Below are 19,484 nucleotides of genomic sequence, written 5' to 3' on the forward strand. Positions count from 1 at the left end.
AATCTTGTAGAAGTCAGGTGGTTTACATCTTACTAAGCCAGGAAAATGCTCGTTACTAAAACAATTTTGTGGTAGATAAAATTTGACTTTTAATCACAAGTGACCAAAATGTGGTCTTCAGCTAACTACTTCAGATGTCTTGAAATTGGAGATTACAGCATGAGATCTGTCTTTGTAGACTGATATTGAATGTTCTGTGGTTTCATGTAAGCTAATAGCAACTTTGGTTTCACAGACTTTGAGACCTCAGCCTAGACTTGTTACCAGTAGCCATATAACTAAGATTTCACCACATTGAATAGTTTGAGCCTGGTGGAAGTTAACCTTTTTATGGCAGACAGACCACAGATTAGTCCATTGCCTTCCCAGAGTGACACTCCAATCCCCTTCTGCCTGATCGGCTGCTCCGAGCAGGGAGCAGAAACCAATCTGTTGCTGTGTTGCCAGTCCATTCCTCTCTGTACTGCCAGTCTCACACAGACTCCCTTGCCACTTGTGGTGCACATGCTACAAGTTGATCACCTCTGTTCTAAAATGAAGCATGTGATATTGGACTCTATGATGGCATAAAGCAGTAAGTGAAAAATGATTTATTGAAGTAGAAATAGATCCTCTTGCTAAAAAGTGTTGCCTAACATTGCAGAGTCTGTGGCTAAAATGTGCATTATTTGTATTTCAAGTAAATATGATATTTAAGTGGGTTGGATAAATTCATACACCACATAGTATAAACTGTTCAATAACTAATTCTGTGATCTGTAGATATTGAAGACTTTCACTTCACAACATAGGTAAGTTTGTTTCTGCCCCCTCAAAATACCAGATGAACACTTACACCCACACTTTATTTTCTAGGATTTAATTTTAGTCTTTTTAAATCTAATCCAATGGCCTTTTGGACCAGCACACCTTCATTTCATCCTGATAGTAAAGGTATTTACACACTGCACTGAATGTGTGATGAAATCACTCTGTAGTAGGTATTGACAGCTGGTCAAATGTGGCAAAGCAGTTGGCTCTCTAATAGTATGGAAATTAGATTAATTAACACGCATGCTGAGAGAAGTAGTTAAAACTACTTCTTATCTTTAATTTTTTTTAATACCTGTGATAGTTGGATATAATTACTTCTGTTAATTTTTAATGTGTATTAATATCCACAACTGGTGGCGTTTGCAATGCTCAGCTGTGTAGTAGCTTCAGTTTGCTTCATATTTATTATAGGGCTTTAGATCTGTTTGCTAAAATCTTCCTGAAGAGAAGATTAAGGAAATTCACTGTGTCTGTCTGTCTGAAAGGCAGATGATTCTGGTATTTTTTATGAAGTGGCTTACTTCCTACTAGTTGACAGTGAGAATGGAAATGAATGTGTAAAAACAAACCTCTGACATGGGAAGCAGGCACAAATCAAACATCCAGATGATCAGTTTTCCATAATGCCTCAATTTGAATCAGCCTGTCTGCAACTAGAAACATTCAGTTTGCTTGCTTATTCTTACTGGGCTTGCCTCTGGTTTTCATATCAAGTCACACGGTGAGGGATCGGAAGGTCAGTTCTTTAGCCACACAGCATGTGGTTCCATAAGATGATGCTCTCCTCCTTTTTTAATTTTTGTGTTTGGGATCATTAATGACTTGCTGAGAACAACGTGCTTTATTTCTGGAGCCTTTATTTAGAAAACAGTAAGCCTAACCATAGAAAATTCTCTACAGATGGTGTTTTAAAAAGTACAAGGGTTTAAAGGATATATAAAGAATCTCTTGCTCATGGGTGCTGAGCGAGTACATGCAGACACTGTATAATTGAGACATCTACCAGTGTTATGAAAAGAAAGAAATCAAATACCGTCTTTCTGAAACAAAATTTGGTCAAGGAAATGACTCCTCTATACCTAGAGGGAATATCATAGTGTTTTACATTGTAATCTTAATAGATCATTAAGTTCAGTCACTACTAGCTCTACATTACTGTTCCAAGCTGGTTTCATTTATTGTTTGTATATTTAAACTGGAGTAAATGTCCTTCCATTTTGCCCTTAATTTGTCTTCTGATTTTGGGGGGTTTTTTTTAAATTGGTCTTCCTCTTGTACACAGTAAAAACCTTTTTAGTTTTATTGTAAAACACAGAGTAAGCATAACTTGGCTATAGCTTGTAAAAAAGAAAAAACCGAAGGTAAAAAACGCTTTCAAATTGTTAATCTTTAACTTGTGCACTGTTCTTTGTGCCTTTAAACTGCTAAATCTCCCCATTGTCTTCAGTTTTGAGATGTTCCATTAAAGTACTTTTATTATACAGAAAAAACAAAAGCTTCTATTTTTTTAGAAACTTCAAACTGTTAATTCCTACTTGATTGATACTCCTAAAGATATAGTAGTTGTATATTTATAATCATTCTCACAATTTTGTGAATGTTAGCTTTTTTTAAAGAGTTTTAACATTGATCTACCTTAGACACAGCTGCAGTTAATTAACCTGATGTAGGTCCTCTGTTAATCCCCTCATCTGAATTAACTATCAAGTTCATCCCTTAAATATGGCCAAAGGGCTTCTAGGAGCAATTTAGGGTATGGACACACATAATTAACATGTTTTAAACAACTTTTGAAACCTTTTTGAAGGGCCAGCTGTATGCGTATACAAACCCTTTGAAACCATCCTAAAAGCACCTGAAATACCACAAAACAGAACCTCTTGAAATTAAGTCTTGTTGTGGAGGATTTCACTTCTCTCTAAAGAGAGAGGTAGAGCAGGTGGTGGGGCTGCAGGCCACTGCTGGAAACCTGCTGGGATCCCTACAGCCCACCCTCCCAACCAGCTCCTTGCTGGGACCTCTGCCCCTGCCAGGCCATTTCACTCCCCTCCTATTTCCCTGACCAGACCCCTGCTGACATGGGGAAGAAGGAGCCCAGCTCTTCAGTTCCATTTCCTGCTACCTGTGACAGGCTTAGAGGGGGGAGAGGAGAGGTAGAGAGCACTGGACCTGCTCCTCATTAGCATCGCACTCCCTCTCTACCTCTTGCCCTGTGAGAGGTGAGGGGGGAATAAAGGACACACTGTAGGTCGCTGCCGCCTGCTGGTGCTAGAGGAGCTGCAGTGTCCTGAAACACGCGAGCCAGGAATGGTAAAGGGGCACTTGTGTACTGTGGCTGAAATGCTACCTTCATGAAACATTTCGAAGTGTTTCACATGGAACCATTTCAGGCATTACTTCTGTCCTTAGAAACATGTAAAGGCAACCTCGTTATAACTGTAACAGTAATTTCTGACTTGGCCTAAATGGATGCATTGAGGGAGACTTGTTAAGTATTCTGAAAAATAGTAAATCTTTCAATTATGCCTTAAATGGCATCTGATAATTGCATTAAAAAATCCTCAAAAATGTAATGCATGTCCCTTATACTCTACAAAATAGTAATCTTGAATGACCAAAAAACATTGATACCTAGCTACTAAAGTCTAACCTATTTAGGTCTTTCTAATATCAGTGTTTGAGTTGAAACAAAAAGTAAAGACAGAATTGCTGAGAGCAGTTGTGGATGAGTGCAACCTCTTTTATATGAACTGAACTGACTTCACTTTTCCTTATTTCATGATTTGAGCAGACAAATCCTTTTGGGGTTTTTACAGCTGAACAGCCCACTTAGCAATGTTGTGTACAACTTTCCATGGCTGTGTATAGCAGTGTTAGAAGTCCTGCAAGTAGCTCAGCTATATCTGCTCTTTTACTGGATAGGAAAATAGAGAATTTTTTGGAGTATATGGATAAACAGTTTTCATTGCAAACCATTCTGTGCAATTGCCACCAAGGTTTTAGGTAATAATTAGAATTAAGCCAGATCTGGGATTTCTGTCTGCAGTATGCAGTGGTTCTTTTGTAACTAGTCCCTGAACTGTGCATTTAGCGAGCCTGGGCATTGGACCACTGAGGTCATAAATCCTAGTGTTCAGGTATTGGACTCTCTCAAAGGATTCTGGCCATGGCCTTGTTAACTTGAACTGACTTGCACATAATACATAATTAATATGTTCCCTTAGGCATAGTTTGCATGAAAGCCATTTTCTGCATGTTAGAAATAAGTGATGGATTTGGTGCCCACAGAAGGTGCCAGATTGGAAGCACTGCAAACTAATGTCCTCTAGCTAGCTACAAACAGCATGGGCAGTGGCAGTGTGAATGTACCTGCTTAGCTTTGTTTTGGAGGAGCCACCACTAAGGTTGCATGCAACAAGCTTGCTGTTGCCTCTTGAGAGTAAATGTTAGTATGTTCCTACAACAGCTATATTTTTTTAACTTGGTGTAAGACTGATAAGTACTTTGGACTAAAGCTTCCTGGAGTGGATTTCGTTTGGATAAGCTGATCAAGTGTGACATTTGGCATGGTTGTATTTGAGTGGTTAAAACCATAGAATAGAAAAGGAATCTTACGTGGTTTGTTTAAATTCTGAACTGCTGTAGTTTTAACCCAGAAGTAAGCACGTCTTGGTTTTTTTAACTAATTCCTTCCAGTGTAATCAAAGGAATGTTTTGACTATTAAAAGCATATTTATATGATCTACTCTTCGCTGTTAGACAGTAACATTTGCAGTTACTCTTAAGTTTTTTTTATTTGCAAAGCTCTTCTAAAGCTGTAAAAAGGTAGTGCTTGCTAATAATGTGATAGAGTAAGTTCTGGGCAAGAAAATCCTTCTGGTGATGAACAGGGTTTGCAGTTCAGGGTCAAGCTGTCCTTTTTATCTCTTTAGTATCCAAAAGCCTGAAGCTAGATACTGTTGGTCTTAGAACCATCTCATTGGCTGCCAGCATAGTTAAGATACAAATATTGGGGGGGGGGGGGGGGGAGTTGCATGTGTCCTGTTCTTCCCCCCTCCCCCCTTGATTCATAGATTCATAGATGTTAGGGTCGGAAGGGACCTCAATAGATCATCAAGTCCGACCCCCTGCATAAGCAGGAAAGAGTGCTGGGTCTAGATGACCCCAGCTAGATACTTGTCTAACCTCCTCTTGAAGACCCCCAGGGTAGGGGAGAGCACCACCTCCCTTGGGAGCCCGTTCCAGACCTTGGCCACTCGAACTGTGAAGAAGTTCTTCCTAATGTCCAGTCTAAATCTGCTCTCTGCTAGCTTGTGGCCATTGTTTCTTGTAACCCCCGGGGGCGCCTTGGTGAATAAATCCTCACCAATTCCCTTCTGTGCCCCCGTGATGAACTTATAGGCAGCCACAAGGTCGCCTCTCAACCTTCTCTTGCGGAGGCTGAAAAGGTCCAGTTTCTCTAGTCTCTCCTCGTAGGGCTTGGTCTGCAGGCCCTTGACCATACGAGTTGCCCTTCTCTGTACCCTCTCCAGGTTATCCGCATCCTTCCTGAAGTGTGGCGCCCAGAATTGCACGCAGTACTCCAACTGCGGTCTGACCAGCGCCCTATAGACGGGAAGTATCACCTCCCTGGACCTATTCGTCATGCATCTGCTGATGCACGATAAAGTGCCATTGGCTTTTCTGATGGCTTCGTCACACTGCCGGCTCATGTTCATCTTGGAGTCCACTAGGACTCCAAGATCCCTTTCCACCTCTGTGCCACCCAGCAGGTCATTCCCTAGGCTGTAGGTGTGCTGGACATTTTTCCTCCCTAGGTGCAGCACTTTGCATTTCTCCTTGTTGAACTGCATCCTGTTGTTTTCTGCCCACTTGTGCAGCCTATCCAGGTCTGCCTGCAGCTGTTCCCTGCCCTCCGGCGTGTCCACTTCTCCCCATAGCTTTGTGTCATCTGCAAACTTGGACAGAGAGTACATTTGACTCCCTCGTCCAAGTCGCTGATGAAGACATTAAAGAGTATCGGTCCATCAAGAGTGTTGGTCCTTTATCCCTACTATGCTTTGTTTTTGGCTGGGTTTTTTGTTTTATTTGAGGGTACTCTGGGCCGTTTACTAGGGAGGTCTAATTTTAACTCTTAGCTACACTTGGCTACATGACTGAAATTGCAGAAGTTTAGACTTCCCAGTTTGACCCACTGTCTTGCAGGAAGACTAGAATGTGAGAAGTAATTACAGAAGTTCATTCGTGAACCTGAAATAAAAGCTGCAAAGCAGTTTTTGAAGATGGTTGAGGTTCTGGTTCTGTCAATGTTGCAATGTCATTTGGCTTCATTAGCTCCCGGATTTGACCTGCTTGATCCTTAGAGAATTTGTTCACTTGTTAGATGAAAAAAAATCCTGTACTGGCAGACACATTTGAGTATGGTAAAGCATGCTCAGTTTTTCTGATTGCTTTAATCAGAAATTGCAAATTGCCTAAGCATTGTTATATGAAGTGCCCCTTTCTGATATTATTCAATTGCCTACTTTGGCTGTACCAAGCAAATACTGGTGTAGTACTGATGTGTTCAAACTTCTTCCTTAGAAATGTTGAGAGAGGGTATGAGGAGAATCTCCTTGCTTTTTGGTAAGGGTAAAATGTTGAATGAAGGTATAGATGTGGCAGTTTCCTTAGCTGGAAAAGCTAAACAATTAAAAATGACATAAGGCATAAGTGAACTTTAATGCTCCTGTCCCAAGTGAAGAATGGAAGTTAATTTTTTTTAATATTAATGCCATGTATTGCTTACATAACCCTGTGCTGTGGCATCACATTTTTAAAGTAGCCCTAAAAGTCCAGTTTACTTTACATTACACACATCCTTTCTATATATAATTTCCAGTCACAGGAATTTTAACTTTACTGACCCCAGAGAAAATCAAGTTGGTAGTTGCTTGTAAAAATGCAAGGAGTAGTAAATCATGTAAGTTGGCCTGCAGTTTTGATCTCGGGGCAGACTAACCTGTTTTCTTAAAAGATTAATTCTTTATTAAAAATTATACACTGCATTGCTCAAATTAATAAATACTTAGCATGCCAAACACAACCTGCTTTCTTAAAAAGTTCTAAAAATTAAAATGCATCCAACAACAGCAATTTTTTTTTTTTATCTTGCTTAAGCAGTATGGCCAAAATCAGTAAGGATTATGAGAACTGAAAGATGCTATATGCTTCTTAATGTCCTGCCATAATACTTGCTTTCTTGTAGCTAAATATATTTGCAACACAGGCTTTTTTCTAACTTTTTTAGCCTTCAGAATGCTTTCAACTTTCTACTAATAATGACAGTTTATTTTTTAGACTTGTTCTCAAACATTTTCATTTCAATTCTGTCATTTTTTTTGGTTTTGTAATAGTTGAGAGCAAAAAGGAATCCCCTGTAGAAACTCAGTCTGATGATGTGCTCATTGTGTATGAATTGAAACCTACACCTGAACAGAAGGCTCTTGCTGACTCTCTTAAACTCCCTTCAACATTCTTCTGCTACAAGAACAAGGCTGGTTATGTCAGTGAAGAGGATGATGGTAAGGGATCATTTTAAAAATTACCTCTGAGTTGAATTTGGGGGAACAATGTTATACCTACACTCTGACTGATGGAATATCAACAGATGCTTAAAAGGGGAAAGAAACTTTAACCAAAACATTGTTTTTGTTTTGGCTGTTCCCTTTTTAAATATAGAAGCTAGCCAGAATCAGGAATTTTGCAAGTGTAGTGAGCACATGTCTGTGACAAATTAGCTAGAGCTGTAAGTTCACAGCGGATGTCTGAACTGATGGACTCTCTTGACTTCTTTAAGATGAAGACTATGACACAGCTGTTAAGAAACTGAATGGAAAGTTATATGCTGATGATCCAGAGGAATGTACATCTTCACAAGATCCAGTGAAAGGTAAATCTTGAAACGACTGTCAACTACCCTTCTGAACTTGCTTAATATTGGTGGTGGTCTAGAACTCCCAGGCTTCCTACAGGGAAGCCATACAGCTCTAGGTCTCCAGTCATTCAGCACTCGGCATGCTAGGGCTGTGGTCAAAAGTAACGTGTCAGGCGATTTCCAGAACCCAAAGCAATTTTCTCTGCTCAGTCAGTAGTTTGTTAAATTGAGCTTAGTTCTACAGTGACCTGAGGAAGGGCATATTATCCTTGAAGTCTTATCTGACACCTCTGTCTACATTTGATGGTTTAATAAGATATATTATCAAGGAACTCCTACATCCTACATGCATATTCCTTGGGCCATCATGGTTACAACAATGCCACTACTTAAGTTTCACAAAATACTTTGTTCTCAAAAACTGACTTTCTTCAGAAATTCTTGACTGTCCCCATGCCAGTACCAAGATGCAAATAAACAGCTATTGCATGAACTTACCTCTATAAGCAAAAGTATACTGGTATGTTCCTGTTGGTCTGTGGTGATTGGATGTTCGTTCTTGTTGTGATCTCTAGTGAAAAAGATTTAGCAATATCAATATCTAAACTACCATGTCCAGGTGTTGAAGCTGAAACTAAGAATTGCACATGAATAACTGTTCCTTATTATTGACACCAGGTTGTCCTTTCTAGAATGAAGGTAAGCATGTGCTGGATCCTTTTTAAAAACCCTGTTTCTTTGAGAGAATTTGAAAGAGATGGGGTGGGAAAGAAACAAGAACAGGTTTGAAGATCTGGGCTTTACCACGTCATGGATGGTTATTTGAGGGATTAAGTGGCAGAAAGAGAAAAGCAAGTTAATGATTTAAAACTTAGATTTGCTATAAAGGCTAGAGACAGTTTCTACAAAAATATTGGTAGAAGACTGTTGGCATGCACTTCTATTTGGATTTACCTTCTTCCTACCTGTCACTTGACAACAGCAGAGTGGTTTGTCTGACATAAATTACTCTAGGTGGCATCTGGCAGAATGATTGTTATAGCTTGACAACTTTCATATTGAAATAAAAAGCCCCCACTAGAAAAGGAGGGTTCTAAAATGAGTATTTCCCATTGGATCAACTCACTCTAGGTAACGAAAACAAATAAAATCTAACATGGATAATGAATATATAACTGGTTGCATCATCATATTCAACAAAGTCATCAATGGTTCAGTGCCTACTTGGGAGGAGATATTGAGTGGGGTTCCCTAGGGATGTATCCTAGGTCCAGCTGAATATTGTTGAATATCTTCAGTAATAATTTGCGTGGTGGGATTCAGTGCATGCTTACCAAATTTGTGGATGACATCATGTTGGGTGGAGTTGCAGATACTCCAGAGGGTGTGGCTAGGATCCTGAATGACCTGAACAGACTGGAGAAATGGTCTATGATCAATCAAATACGATTCAGTAAGCACAGGCGTAAAATCCTGCACTTGTGACATAATAATTGCATTCACAAATACAGATGGGAACGTGGCTAGGCTGCAGTACTGCAACAAAGGACCTGAGAGGTACAGTGAACTATAAGCTGAATATGAGCTAACAGTGTGCTCTTGTTGCAAAAAACCCAACAATACTCTGGGTTGTATTAAAGGAGTATTAGTTGCAAATCATGGGAAGCGATTCTTCCACTCTGTTCAGCATGGGTGAAGCCTCACCTAGAGTACCATGTTCACTTTTGGGCCCTACCCTTCATGCAGGATGTGGACAGTTCAGAGATTATAGGTGCACAGCAGCAAAAATTATTGGCATTCTGGGAACCGAGACTTATGAAGAAAGACTGAGGACTTAGGGTTAGTTAGTCTAGAGAAGAAGAGAGAGAGAGGGAAAGGAATTTGATAAGTTCAGATACCTGAATGGTGATCATAGAGAGGACGGAGATGGGCTTTTCTCTGTGGCTACAGGGGACTAGAAGCAGTGGCCTCAAGCTGAAGCAAGGGAAATTTAGGTTGGAGATTAGGAAGAATTTTCTGGCTGTCATAGTGGTCGAGCATTAGAACAGGTTACCTAGACAGATTATGGAATCTCCATTCTTAGAAGTAGCAAGAGCAGGTTTACCAGACATTTGGTTAGAATGGCTTAGTCAGGGATGATCCTGCCTTGAGCAGGGGGGCTGGACTAGATGGCCTTGTGAGGTCTCTTACAGCCCTACTTTCCTATTAACCTGTTATGAACTTGATTTGTTAAGTGTCAGCGCTAGCTGGCAAGCTGTATACCCAAGTGTTATCCCTTTGGTTTTAGCATTTCAAAAATATCTTGCTGTCTTGTTTTCTGCTTTCAGTAATTTGTAGTGTGCTGTCTGTAGGTATGGCCTGTGAGGATGAACCAAAGAGTGAGAGAGAGTGCGTCATTGTTTGGGAAAAGAAACCAACTCCTGAGGAGAAGGTCAAAGCAGAGACTCTAATGCTCCCTTCAACATTTTTCTGTGGTGTTGGCAGTGATACTGATGAAGACCATGACAATCTGGAAAATTTTCATACAGAACTGATGAAAAAAACTCAAGAAGTTAAAGTAGGAATTATATCTTTAAGCATGGCTTTCAAATTTGTTTTGTTTCATCATTAAGAATTTTAACTTCAAAGGGTCGCAAATTCCTTCTAAATTCATTGCATTAATGTTTGCTTTTTTTTAAATGGATGTTGCTGCTCCCACATCTTGGTGTGCACTAATTTTCCTTATTTGGGAGTAATCCCTTCAAGAGGTGCAGTTTAGACTAAATCTGATTGAACTATATGAAACTTTAAGATAATTTTAGATGTTTTCTTTCGATGCAGTCTAGTAGAGTTTAATCTGTGGGTTTCCCTTTTAAGTTTTAATTTTTTTTTGTATTAAAATAAATTACAAAATGAGTTATTCCTCACATGTCAAATATGGGTCCAGGGACAGGCACTATTACTGTGCAATATGTAGTCCTTGTTGATGTATGGTACCCCTGTACACAGGTAGGCCAGAAGGGTATTCTGTAGCCTGAAAGTTTCCTCCACATTCATGCATGGTGTTTTGTGTTTTTAGAGTATCTCCCCAAATGTGGATGTTAACTTTAGTCTTACCAGCCCCCTGTTTGGAGGCAATAGAAGCTTCCTCATGTTGGTCAATTGAGCTCTGCGCCTGCAGGGTCATGTTTCATAGCTTTGATATTTATTTTAACTCCCTCCTGGATCATCTCTACCAAAGCTGTAATAAAATTATTTAACCCAGTTAAAATCTGGTTTGAAGAAAATGCTTTTGAAAAAATGCTTTAGAAAAAATTCAAGGGCAGAATTTAAGATGTTCCTTGTACACATATTGATTTAAGCTCAATTAGTAGTAGGGTGCTGAAGAAATCCCAGATACTGTTTTGAAATAACTTTAAAAAATATCAAATCCTAGTGTACCAAATTCTTCCAGAAATGTTTGAGAATTATGGATTTTAAAAAGTTATCTCAGTTTTACCGTTGAGGTGAGAAATTGTGGCATCCAGCTTGAATATTCAGACTTCTACAACTTGGTATGCAAGCGACATCTTTGGGTTGGACAGGGAGAAGTGTAGAAGTCAGGAGTTATCTGATTCTTCATAGATTGCCCACAAATCGGTGAGAACTGAAGGTGGTCAGCAACTCTGAAAGTTGCTGCTGCTGGTTCTTAGTAGACCAAGGTTTCTACCTTTCCGCAGTGTTCTTTAGTGAACAAATAGAGGAACAGCAGTGGAAAATGAGGTTTTGATATTTTTCAGAGGAATTACAGACCCATGATTTGTCACCTTGGAGAACTGTGGAATCCTTTCAATGGTGCTGTAGAATATTGTAACTGATTCACAAGATAAACCCAGAGACCTTTTAAATACAAATCCATAGGGTCAAAAACTTTCTAATCTTAGTGTTCTTGCCAAGTGCTTCGCAATACAAGAATTGTGCTTTACACGTACATGTGTGTATATATATTTACACACATACACGTACACATTTGTATGTGTACACATGCATATTTATTTATATTTATATATTTATACACATACATACATAAATGTATGCATATATGTGTGCACACATGCACGTACGCATGCACACCCACACACACGAGTGCACACAGTTGTTCTCGGTGTGTGTTCTGTTAGTGTTTTTGCCAAAGTCTTCTGTTGCCAAGAATTCACCAAGAACACTAATAACCAGATAGATATTATAATATAGACAGATGATAATAGATGATAATTAGAAACAGAGTTCCCCTCCCCCCCTTCCCCAATCAGAAAATGAGCAAAGAGCTGACACTCTCTGCAGGGGCTGTGAGTCTAATGAGGTTGAAAACCATTGTTCCAGATGTTTCAAATGATGGCCTCCTCTAAAATATTCACTGGAAACTTAAAAAGAAAAAAATGTTCATGTCTTGTTTCTTTTAAAGGAGTCTCAAGAAAATGAAGTTACCAGTTCATCTGATGTAGTCTTTACCAGGGAAGTATCTGTTCCCTCAATCAATGAGGAAGCAATATCTGTTCAATCAACCATTACATCTGAAGAACCAGTGTCTACCACAGAATGTACACATGTATCTCAGACTTTATCAGGGACTGATGACAAGCCTGTGGATTTGTCAACTAAAAAGGAAAATGATCCAGATTCTACAGACTCAACAGTTCAAGGTGGAATGTTGTCTTGTGGTTTAAAACCATACTTCTTTATGTACCAAGCTTAACAAGAAATTTAATATCTTGTTTCTGTTTAATACAGTAACTTCATTAAAATAAATAAATTGGCTTAGTTCAAGAACTGATGTAGTTAATGAAAACTGGACCTGTACCTTAAAAATCCCGCAAATGTTCAGTACTTTTACAAAAAATTAATGTAACATTCCAGTACATTAATATTCATTAATTGTGGAGGTTCTTTTTATACAAACAGTGAGGCACTACTAAAATTCCATAGTTCTGCCCAGAAAAGTATGGTAACTTCTTCAACTTTTTTTTATGCAGTTCTAAAAGAACCGATATATTTGCTTGTTAGGGTATGTTTAAACCTTTTCAGGCTTACTTTGCTTTGTCACCATACATTGACATTCAGTGGAAAATTACAGAGAGAGCTTTTATTAACCATTTTTTACCATTTTGGTGTTTTGTAAATGCTATAGTAATATATGGGATAGAATAGGGAAAAAATTGCTTTGGGAAGGAGGAAAATCCTAAATAAAATGCTAAATAATCCTAATAAACTTGTTTCTTACTGTGATAGGAACTGGACCCCTCTCATTTGGATTTGACACTGCTGCTGGCTTGTCATTTGCTGATCTGGCTTCAAAAAATTCTGGGGACTTTGCTTTTGGTTCTAAAGGTAAGCTTCAAATCTATATTTGGAAACACTCATATTGGACTGACTTTATGGTAAGTAGTTACCATATTTTTTTTCACTTAACACATGCACCCAGAAAAGATACGCTTTTTGGGAAGGCATAACGAAAAGAAAAGAATTCTCTAGAGTAATGGCTGAACCCTGGTCACTGCCACCCAGCCAGAGCTACAGTCTTAACCTTCTCACAGTCACTGCTGAATTTGTCAGCAGCTTTTGGCTGCTGAGCAAAAACCTATTGCCAGTTCTGCAGTGGATATGGAAGTTAAAACTGACACTGCCCTCCCTTTCTGCGACCACAGAGGTCACTGACACGCATTCAGTTAAAGGTCCTATGGGAACTGATATACAATCCCAACAATCGCACTTCCAGCCTTGCCACATGTGCGTGGCAAGAGGTGCGATAATGGGATTGAGGATCCGATCCCAATTGCACCCTGTTGCTGGTGCAGGGGGAGCAGAGGATCATGATCCAGGGCTCCCCCTGCACCAGCAAGTAGCAAGCTGGGTGCTTGTGCATCTGTGGCTCAGAGCACCAGTCAGCTGATTGGCCCTCCCAGCATTGGGAGTGAGCCGGAGTTTTGAGAGGCTCTGGTGCACTCACAAGGCAGGGAGTGCCAGTTAGGTGACTGGCACTTCCTGCCTCGGGAGTGCCAGAGCCCCTCAAGACTGGTGCAGTCCTGAGTGTGGGAGTACCAGTCCCCTAGCCATGGGAGCTTACCAGGGTGAAGGGCTCTAATATACTTGTGGCTGGCAGCACCGATCAGCTGACTGGCATCCCTAGCCACAGAAATCCTAGGCTCTGGTGCACTCCCAAAGCTGAGAGCACCAATCAGCTGATCAGCTCTGGCTACACCTGCAGTTCAAGGCATGATGGGAACCAGCCACAAAATTATAACGTATATTTTGTGTAATTGTGGTGTTAATTGCATGAACTGAGTTAGTATAGATGTGACTAACTGGTTAATCATGTCCTAAATGTAAAGTCTGCCAAGGGCCAGCGAAACAGGATCACAGCAGCCATTACATCATCTCTGTGCTTGTATTCCAGCCTCCAAATTGGCCACCCTGCTTAAAGCATTGTATGCTAACTTGTGGGGAGGGGAGGGGGGCATGTGGTATGTAAGTGAACATATGTTCATTGAATTTCTGCCCATTTTTAAATTACTACTAAATCCATATCCTGTGTGTGTATATTTAAATTTTGAAAATATATTTATACCTTAAATCTTTTATAACTAGATAAAAACTTCAAGTGGGCAAATACTGGAGCAACAGTATTTGGAGTACACGCAACCAGTAAAGGAGAGGAAGAGGATGGTAGTGATGAAGAAGAGGTCCATAGTGAAGATATCCACTTTGAACCTATAGTGTCCTTGCCAGAGGTAACTGTGACCGAAATCAGCTTTAAAAGAGTACTATAAAGATGATACAGTGTTAGCAGCAGACATAATAAAATAAGTAGATTAGAACTATTTTAAAACTAAATTTTCCCATGCAATGCTTGTACTTTTTTTTGTATTCTGCTTGGATGCAAAGGTTGCTGCTGCTTTAAAAAGAAAGGCTTCAAGTAAGCACTGCTCACTCCTCATTTCTGCCTTAAAAATAGATGTTGTCAAAGTGAGACCCATTTTAGGGAGTTGCCTAGCTTTCCAGTAGGACAGAGCATGATTTTAATCCTGAGAGGTCCATAGAAATTTTACTTTAAAGTTATTAGTGTATAGCAAAATCTGCCTTAGATTTTTTTGAGGTTCTAAAACACTTGAACTTAAGCCTCTACAGGTGTACCTGCTGTTGTGCTTCAGTAGTAGAATCCATGTCTGCCATGCAGAAGACCTGTGTTCAATTCCTAGACACCCACATAACTGCATCCGTTAAGGCACTGAGCATCTGGACTCAGTCTGTCCTCTGGATTGCGTCTCTGTGCTCTAAGGCGGGTGGATGGTCTGGGCAGCCTCCACTCCTCCTTACTCCTGCCTAGGCATAGGTGTCAAAGGTCTGGGTGACCTCACACATACACCGTGATTCAGTAGGATCGACGGTTGCCTGCTACTACAGGTGTACTTACATGAAGGAACCTCAGTTTTGTAGGAAAACACAGATGTCAAAGATTTTTAAATTTGTGGGATTTCACTTAAATCTCAGAAGCAGCTTGCCAGACCTCAAGGCCTGGCAAAAATATCCTGGCTAGAGACTTTCTTGTTGAAACTGATTCTTAAAGGTCAGTTATTTACCTTGTGGTAAAACAAGTGGCAGTTTTTTTTCTTTTTTTATATAATATGGAATTCCCTTGTTTAGAGAATCTCTTTGACTTCCACTCATAAGTAATGTAGCTGTCCCAGTTCAAGCTTATAACATTGTTACACCATTTTGTATATTGTGTTCTTTGCCCTCCATCACGGAGGGAGACCGTGTCAGGATCACTGAGCAGTAAGACACTGAAACGAGTTTGTGAGCAATCTCTAGTTGAGTAGTTAGTTGGTAAAAGAAATGGTTTCAAGAGCTAGGAGGAACAGCTATTATATTGTAAGTCACCAAGAAGGGAAGAATATAAATCAACTAAATGAAGTATTGTAGCAGACAGCAGAATGAGCTTCAGAAAATGTTCTGCAAATTCATTATTTAGTTTTAATCTGATAGGAAATTAAAAACTGGAACTGAGAGTGCAGTTTGGTTTACTAAGGTTGTTACCACCATATTGAAAACGTTGCTAAAATGATTACCGTATTTACTCAAATAGAATATAACCCTGATTATAAAATGACCCCCAATAATCAGATTCTAGATATGGAAAATTATAACACACACATAAATTTTCCAGGTATAAAATTTAATTTATTGCAAATTCGCCTTGAATTTGTCTTCCTTCTATTGCTACATCAGGGAAAATTTAAATTTGGGGTGGGTCAGGTAGCCCTTTGCTGTTTGCTTCCCCCAACTTTTTCCCCTGGCAGCCCCTTCCCCCTCTCGTTACTATAAGACCCTGCTCTCCCTGAGCACATGGAAGTGAGGAGCCAAATTGCAAACAATGATCTTGAAATTAAACATGGCTGTAGCAACTGCATGTAGTTCCCATGCGTGTAGTTTATCCATAATCAATGAATGTTACCTTTATAAACTGCTGCAAGCTTTAGCAAATTTACTCCATAGACACACTGAGCATCACTTTGGCACGTGTTTATATTATAGTGCAAACTATGCATGATATTAGTGCAAAGCCACAGGCTCGTGATTTACCACATAGTTCATTGGGCTGGGCCCCACCAGAGTCAACAGCATTTGAAACCACAGTGACTTCACAGCTCAGCACTGCTCAGTATGTGTGCATTCCAGATACCACTCCTGAAGGATCCATGTGCTAATTAGCTCCCACTCATGACTGGAAGTGGGTGTTTGTCTCAAGTTATGGGATGCTCCAAAATGTTATATGCAGATGAGGCACAAGGGCAACTTGGTCCAGCTTCACTGCTTGTTGGGTAGTACCACACTAATATGTGCAAGACTGAAAGAGGGGGTACCAGTGAGTCTGGGTGAATTGTATGTGATGGAGTGGCTCACCATGACTTGAAAAAGAGTTGGTGGTGAGGGGGACTGCACTTAATGAGCACTACCATATATTTTATTCAGATGGGCTGCACTAGCCTATTCTTGTGTTAGGCTTCCATGTGTTTTATAGTCATGCTTAGTGTTGGCTACCTTAAATCAGCTTCATAGTTGGTTTCCATTGATGAGCACATGCTGCTCTTGGCAGCAGTTATAATTATAGTGTATTTAGTGAGGTTTTGTTGTATGTTGTTATAAGGTGAGAGGCTTCTCCCCCCACCCTCTATGCCAACTGGGGACAGGGAAATTTTATCTTGTATTCAAGTAAATATGGTAATTGAGTGCAAACTGAGTTAGAAAATTCTTCTTTTTTTTTTAAAGACAAACCTTTGTTTTTTTCCTGTAACTAGACTGATGCAACAGTAATTAATGTGGTTTCAATAAACATGAACTAAAACAGCATTTGGAGTTGAGATACTGTACCTTTTATATGCAGCATCCTTGACTCTTAAGAGTTAAGCTGAGAGAAATAGCATATTCCAGAAGCTACAAACCACAGATGCTGGGTGAAGAGCACCTTCATTTTCACGGTCTATAATGTTAACTTAACTTAGTTCAGCTTAGAAATAAGCTCCTTGTATCAACTTGATGTCTTCTCTAAAATTCTGCATAACGTGGCTCCATTTTTGCTATTATGTTTTTTCTTCCTTGCTATTACTGTTCTCCCTTCTCTTCATGTGTACTTCCATAAAACGTCTCTGGTTTATCACCTTGTTTACTCCTACACCCACACCTTTTTAAGCATTTCCTTGCTCCAAAAGAACTCCAGCAACTAACATTTTTTTAACATTTTTCTGTAGAGACTAGAAACTTTATTTACACAAAGATGATTGTTTATCTTGAGTGGTCTCATAGTATGTAACAAGTTTTTTGAGGACACTACCCAATGTTCAACAGATAGCATACTACTAAAGAAGTGCTGTTAGCATGTATTAGAAAGAAAAATTAAATTCTTGCAGCACACCTGTCTATCAACAAAACTCAGAAATGTAGTGGGGATCCCTACAAAAAGTGTGGCTATATAAAGCCTTAGAAAAGTGTATGACTACTAGAAACCATTCTAGAACTTTGTCAGTTACTCCTAAATTTTAAATTTTCTTATTCAGTTTCAGACAGTTTGTTCAGTTCCACTTAAGTGTAGGCAGATATCGCCTCTAGCTGTGGATTTGTGTTCAGAGTTTGAAGCAAAAAAGTTTGAGGGAAGTCTTCTTAAGAGTGTGCAGAACTAGGACTACAATGGCAGAAAGTAGGTCAGAGTGAAACTTTATAGACTAACTGATTCAAAGAGGTATAAACTTTCATAGGCAACCACCTCGGTTATGTCTCTCTGAACCAGTAAGTCTTAAGGTGTCACCATGCCCTGCCTTCTGCCTAATATAATTACCTACCTCTAGGACTACAGTGGAAAGCAACTACGAAGGTTCCCATATGCATGAAAAATTCAGTGGTGATAGTGCTGTCCAGGAAAACATGAATTTTCTTATTTTGTAGGTGGAAGTTAAATCTGGAGAAGAAGATGAAGAAATTCTCTTCAAAGAGAGGGCAAAACTCTACAGATGGGACAGGGAAGTGTCTCAGTGGAAAGAACGTGGAGTTGGAGAGATCAAGATCCTCTTCCATACCCAGAAGAAATATTACAGAATTCTGATGAGAAGGGACCAGGTTCTCAAAGTCTGTGCAAATCATATTATCACAAAATCCATGAACTTAAAGCCCTTGAATACATCAAACAATGCTTTAGTTTGGACTGCCGCAGATCACTCTGGTGAGTTTTAGTGGATGTCATGTTTTGGGGGTATGCGAAGAGGGGGAATTGTGTGACTTGGAGAAACATCTATACAACACTTTTCAGTGCGTAAGACAACTGAAAGGTTTTTTTTTTTTGTTTCTGTTTAAACATACTGAATATGCTTGGAGTAATCTTTTTGGGAATTTTGAATTTCAGATGGTGAAGGAAAAGTAGAACAACTTGCGGTCAGGTTTAAAAACCAAGAAATGGCTGATTCTTTTAAGAGGAGGTTTGAAGAATGCCAACGAAGCTCATCAGAACTGCAGAAAAAACATGTATCCTTGGCAGCAGGACTGTCAAAGGAGAGCAACCCTGTAGTGTATTTTGAAGTTTCTGCTGATGATGAACCAATAGGACACGTAACCATGGAACTCTTTTCAAATATTGTTCCTCGCACTGCTGAAAACTTCAGGGCCCTGTGCACAGGGGAAAAAGGATTTGGGTTCAAGAACTCCACATTTTTTAGAATAGTTCCTGATTTTATGTGCCAGGTAAGTGGAAGTTCAGACCTTTTTAAGCAAGAGTAAACTAAACCCATCTTGACTGACTGGCATTTTGTCAGACTTTACGAAGAAATTACATACGATTATTTTCATAGGATTTCCTATAACAAAAATTGCTTGTTATTTTAAAGTGGATTTACAGAAAACTTTTCAATTCACTGGGTGGGTTTTTACTTAGTTCCAAAGTTCAGATCTAATTTGAAAAATGGTGCGTATGTTTTCTCTTAATGTGTTTTTTCTCTTGTATTGTTTTTGTATTGTATCTCTTTGTATTGCCTCAGGGATTTAAATAGGAAACTTTCATTTACAAGTAAAAATATTGGGTTGGGAAAGGCCAAGTGGAGTGCTTGTTCTGGCTTGGTATAAAACCAGTAAGAAAGATTTTGCCAGTCAAATGCTTGTATTGATCTACCTGCATACTTCAAATATGTATCTGCACTTGAAATAGAAAACATAATGGACAGTAGGTACCACCTGGAGGGGAGTTGGGGGCAGAGGC

The 19,484-nt window shown here is 39.5% G+C and overlaps 1 protein-coding gene across 2 annotated transcripts in view; it reads left to right on the forward strand.

Annotated features, from left to right (window-relative positions):
- The window catches only part of RGPD4 (RANBP2 like and GRIP domain containing 4), a 54,478-nt gene that overhangs the window by 32,134 nt on the left and 2,860 nt on the right, over positions 1-19,484 (forward strand). The window contains exons 21-28 of one of the 2 annotated variants that reach the window (XM_059721032.1): positions 7,209-7,376; positions 7,652-7,744; positions 10,057-10,286; positions 12,153-12,390; positions 12,977-13,075; positions 14,333-14,475; positions 18,185-18,458; positions 18,639-18,973. In XM_059721032.1, coding sequence (XP_059577015.1) covers positions 7,209-7,376; positions 7,652-7,744; positions 10,057-10,286; positions 12,153-12,390; positions 12,977-13,075; positions 14,333-14,475; positions 18,185-18,458; positions 18,639-18,973 — 1,580 coding nt within the window. The remainder of the gene's footprint in view (positions 1-7,208; positions 7,377-7,651; positions 7,745-10,056; positions 10,287-12,152; positions 12,391-12,976; positions 13,076-14,332; positions 14,476-18,184; positions 18,459-18,638; positions 18,974-19,484) is intronic. The other variant, XM_059721033.1, reaches the window with a different exon arrangement.

The sequence above is a fragment of the Alligator mississippiensis genome, chromosome 1 (genome assembly GCF_030867095.1).
Source record: "Alligator mississippiensis isolate rAllMis1 chromosome 1, rAllMis1, whole genome shotgun sequence".
NCBI lineage: Eukaryota > Metazoa > Chordata > Crocodylia > Alligatoridae > Alligator > Alligator mississippiensis.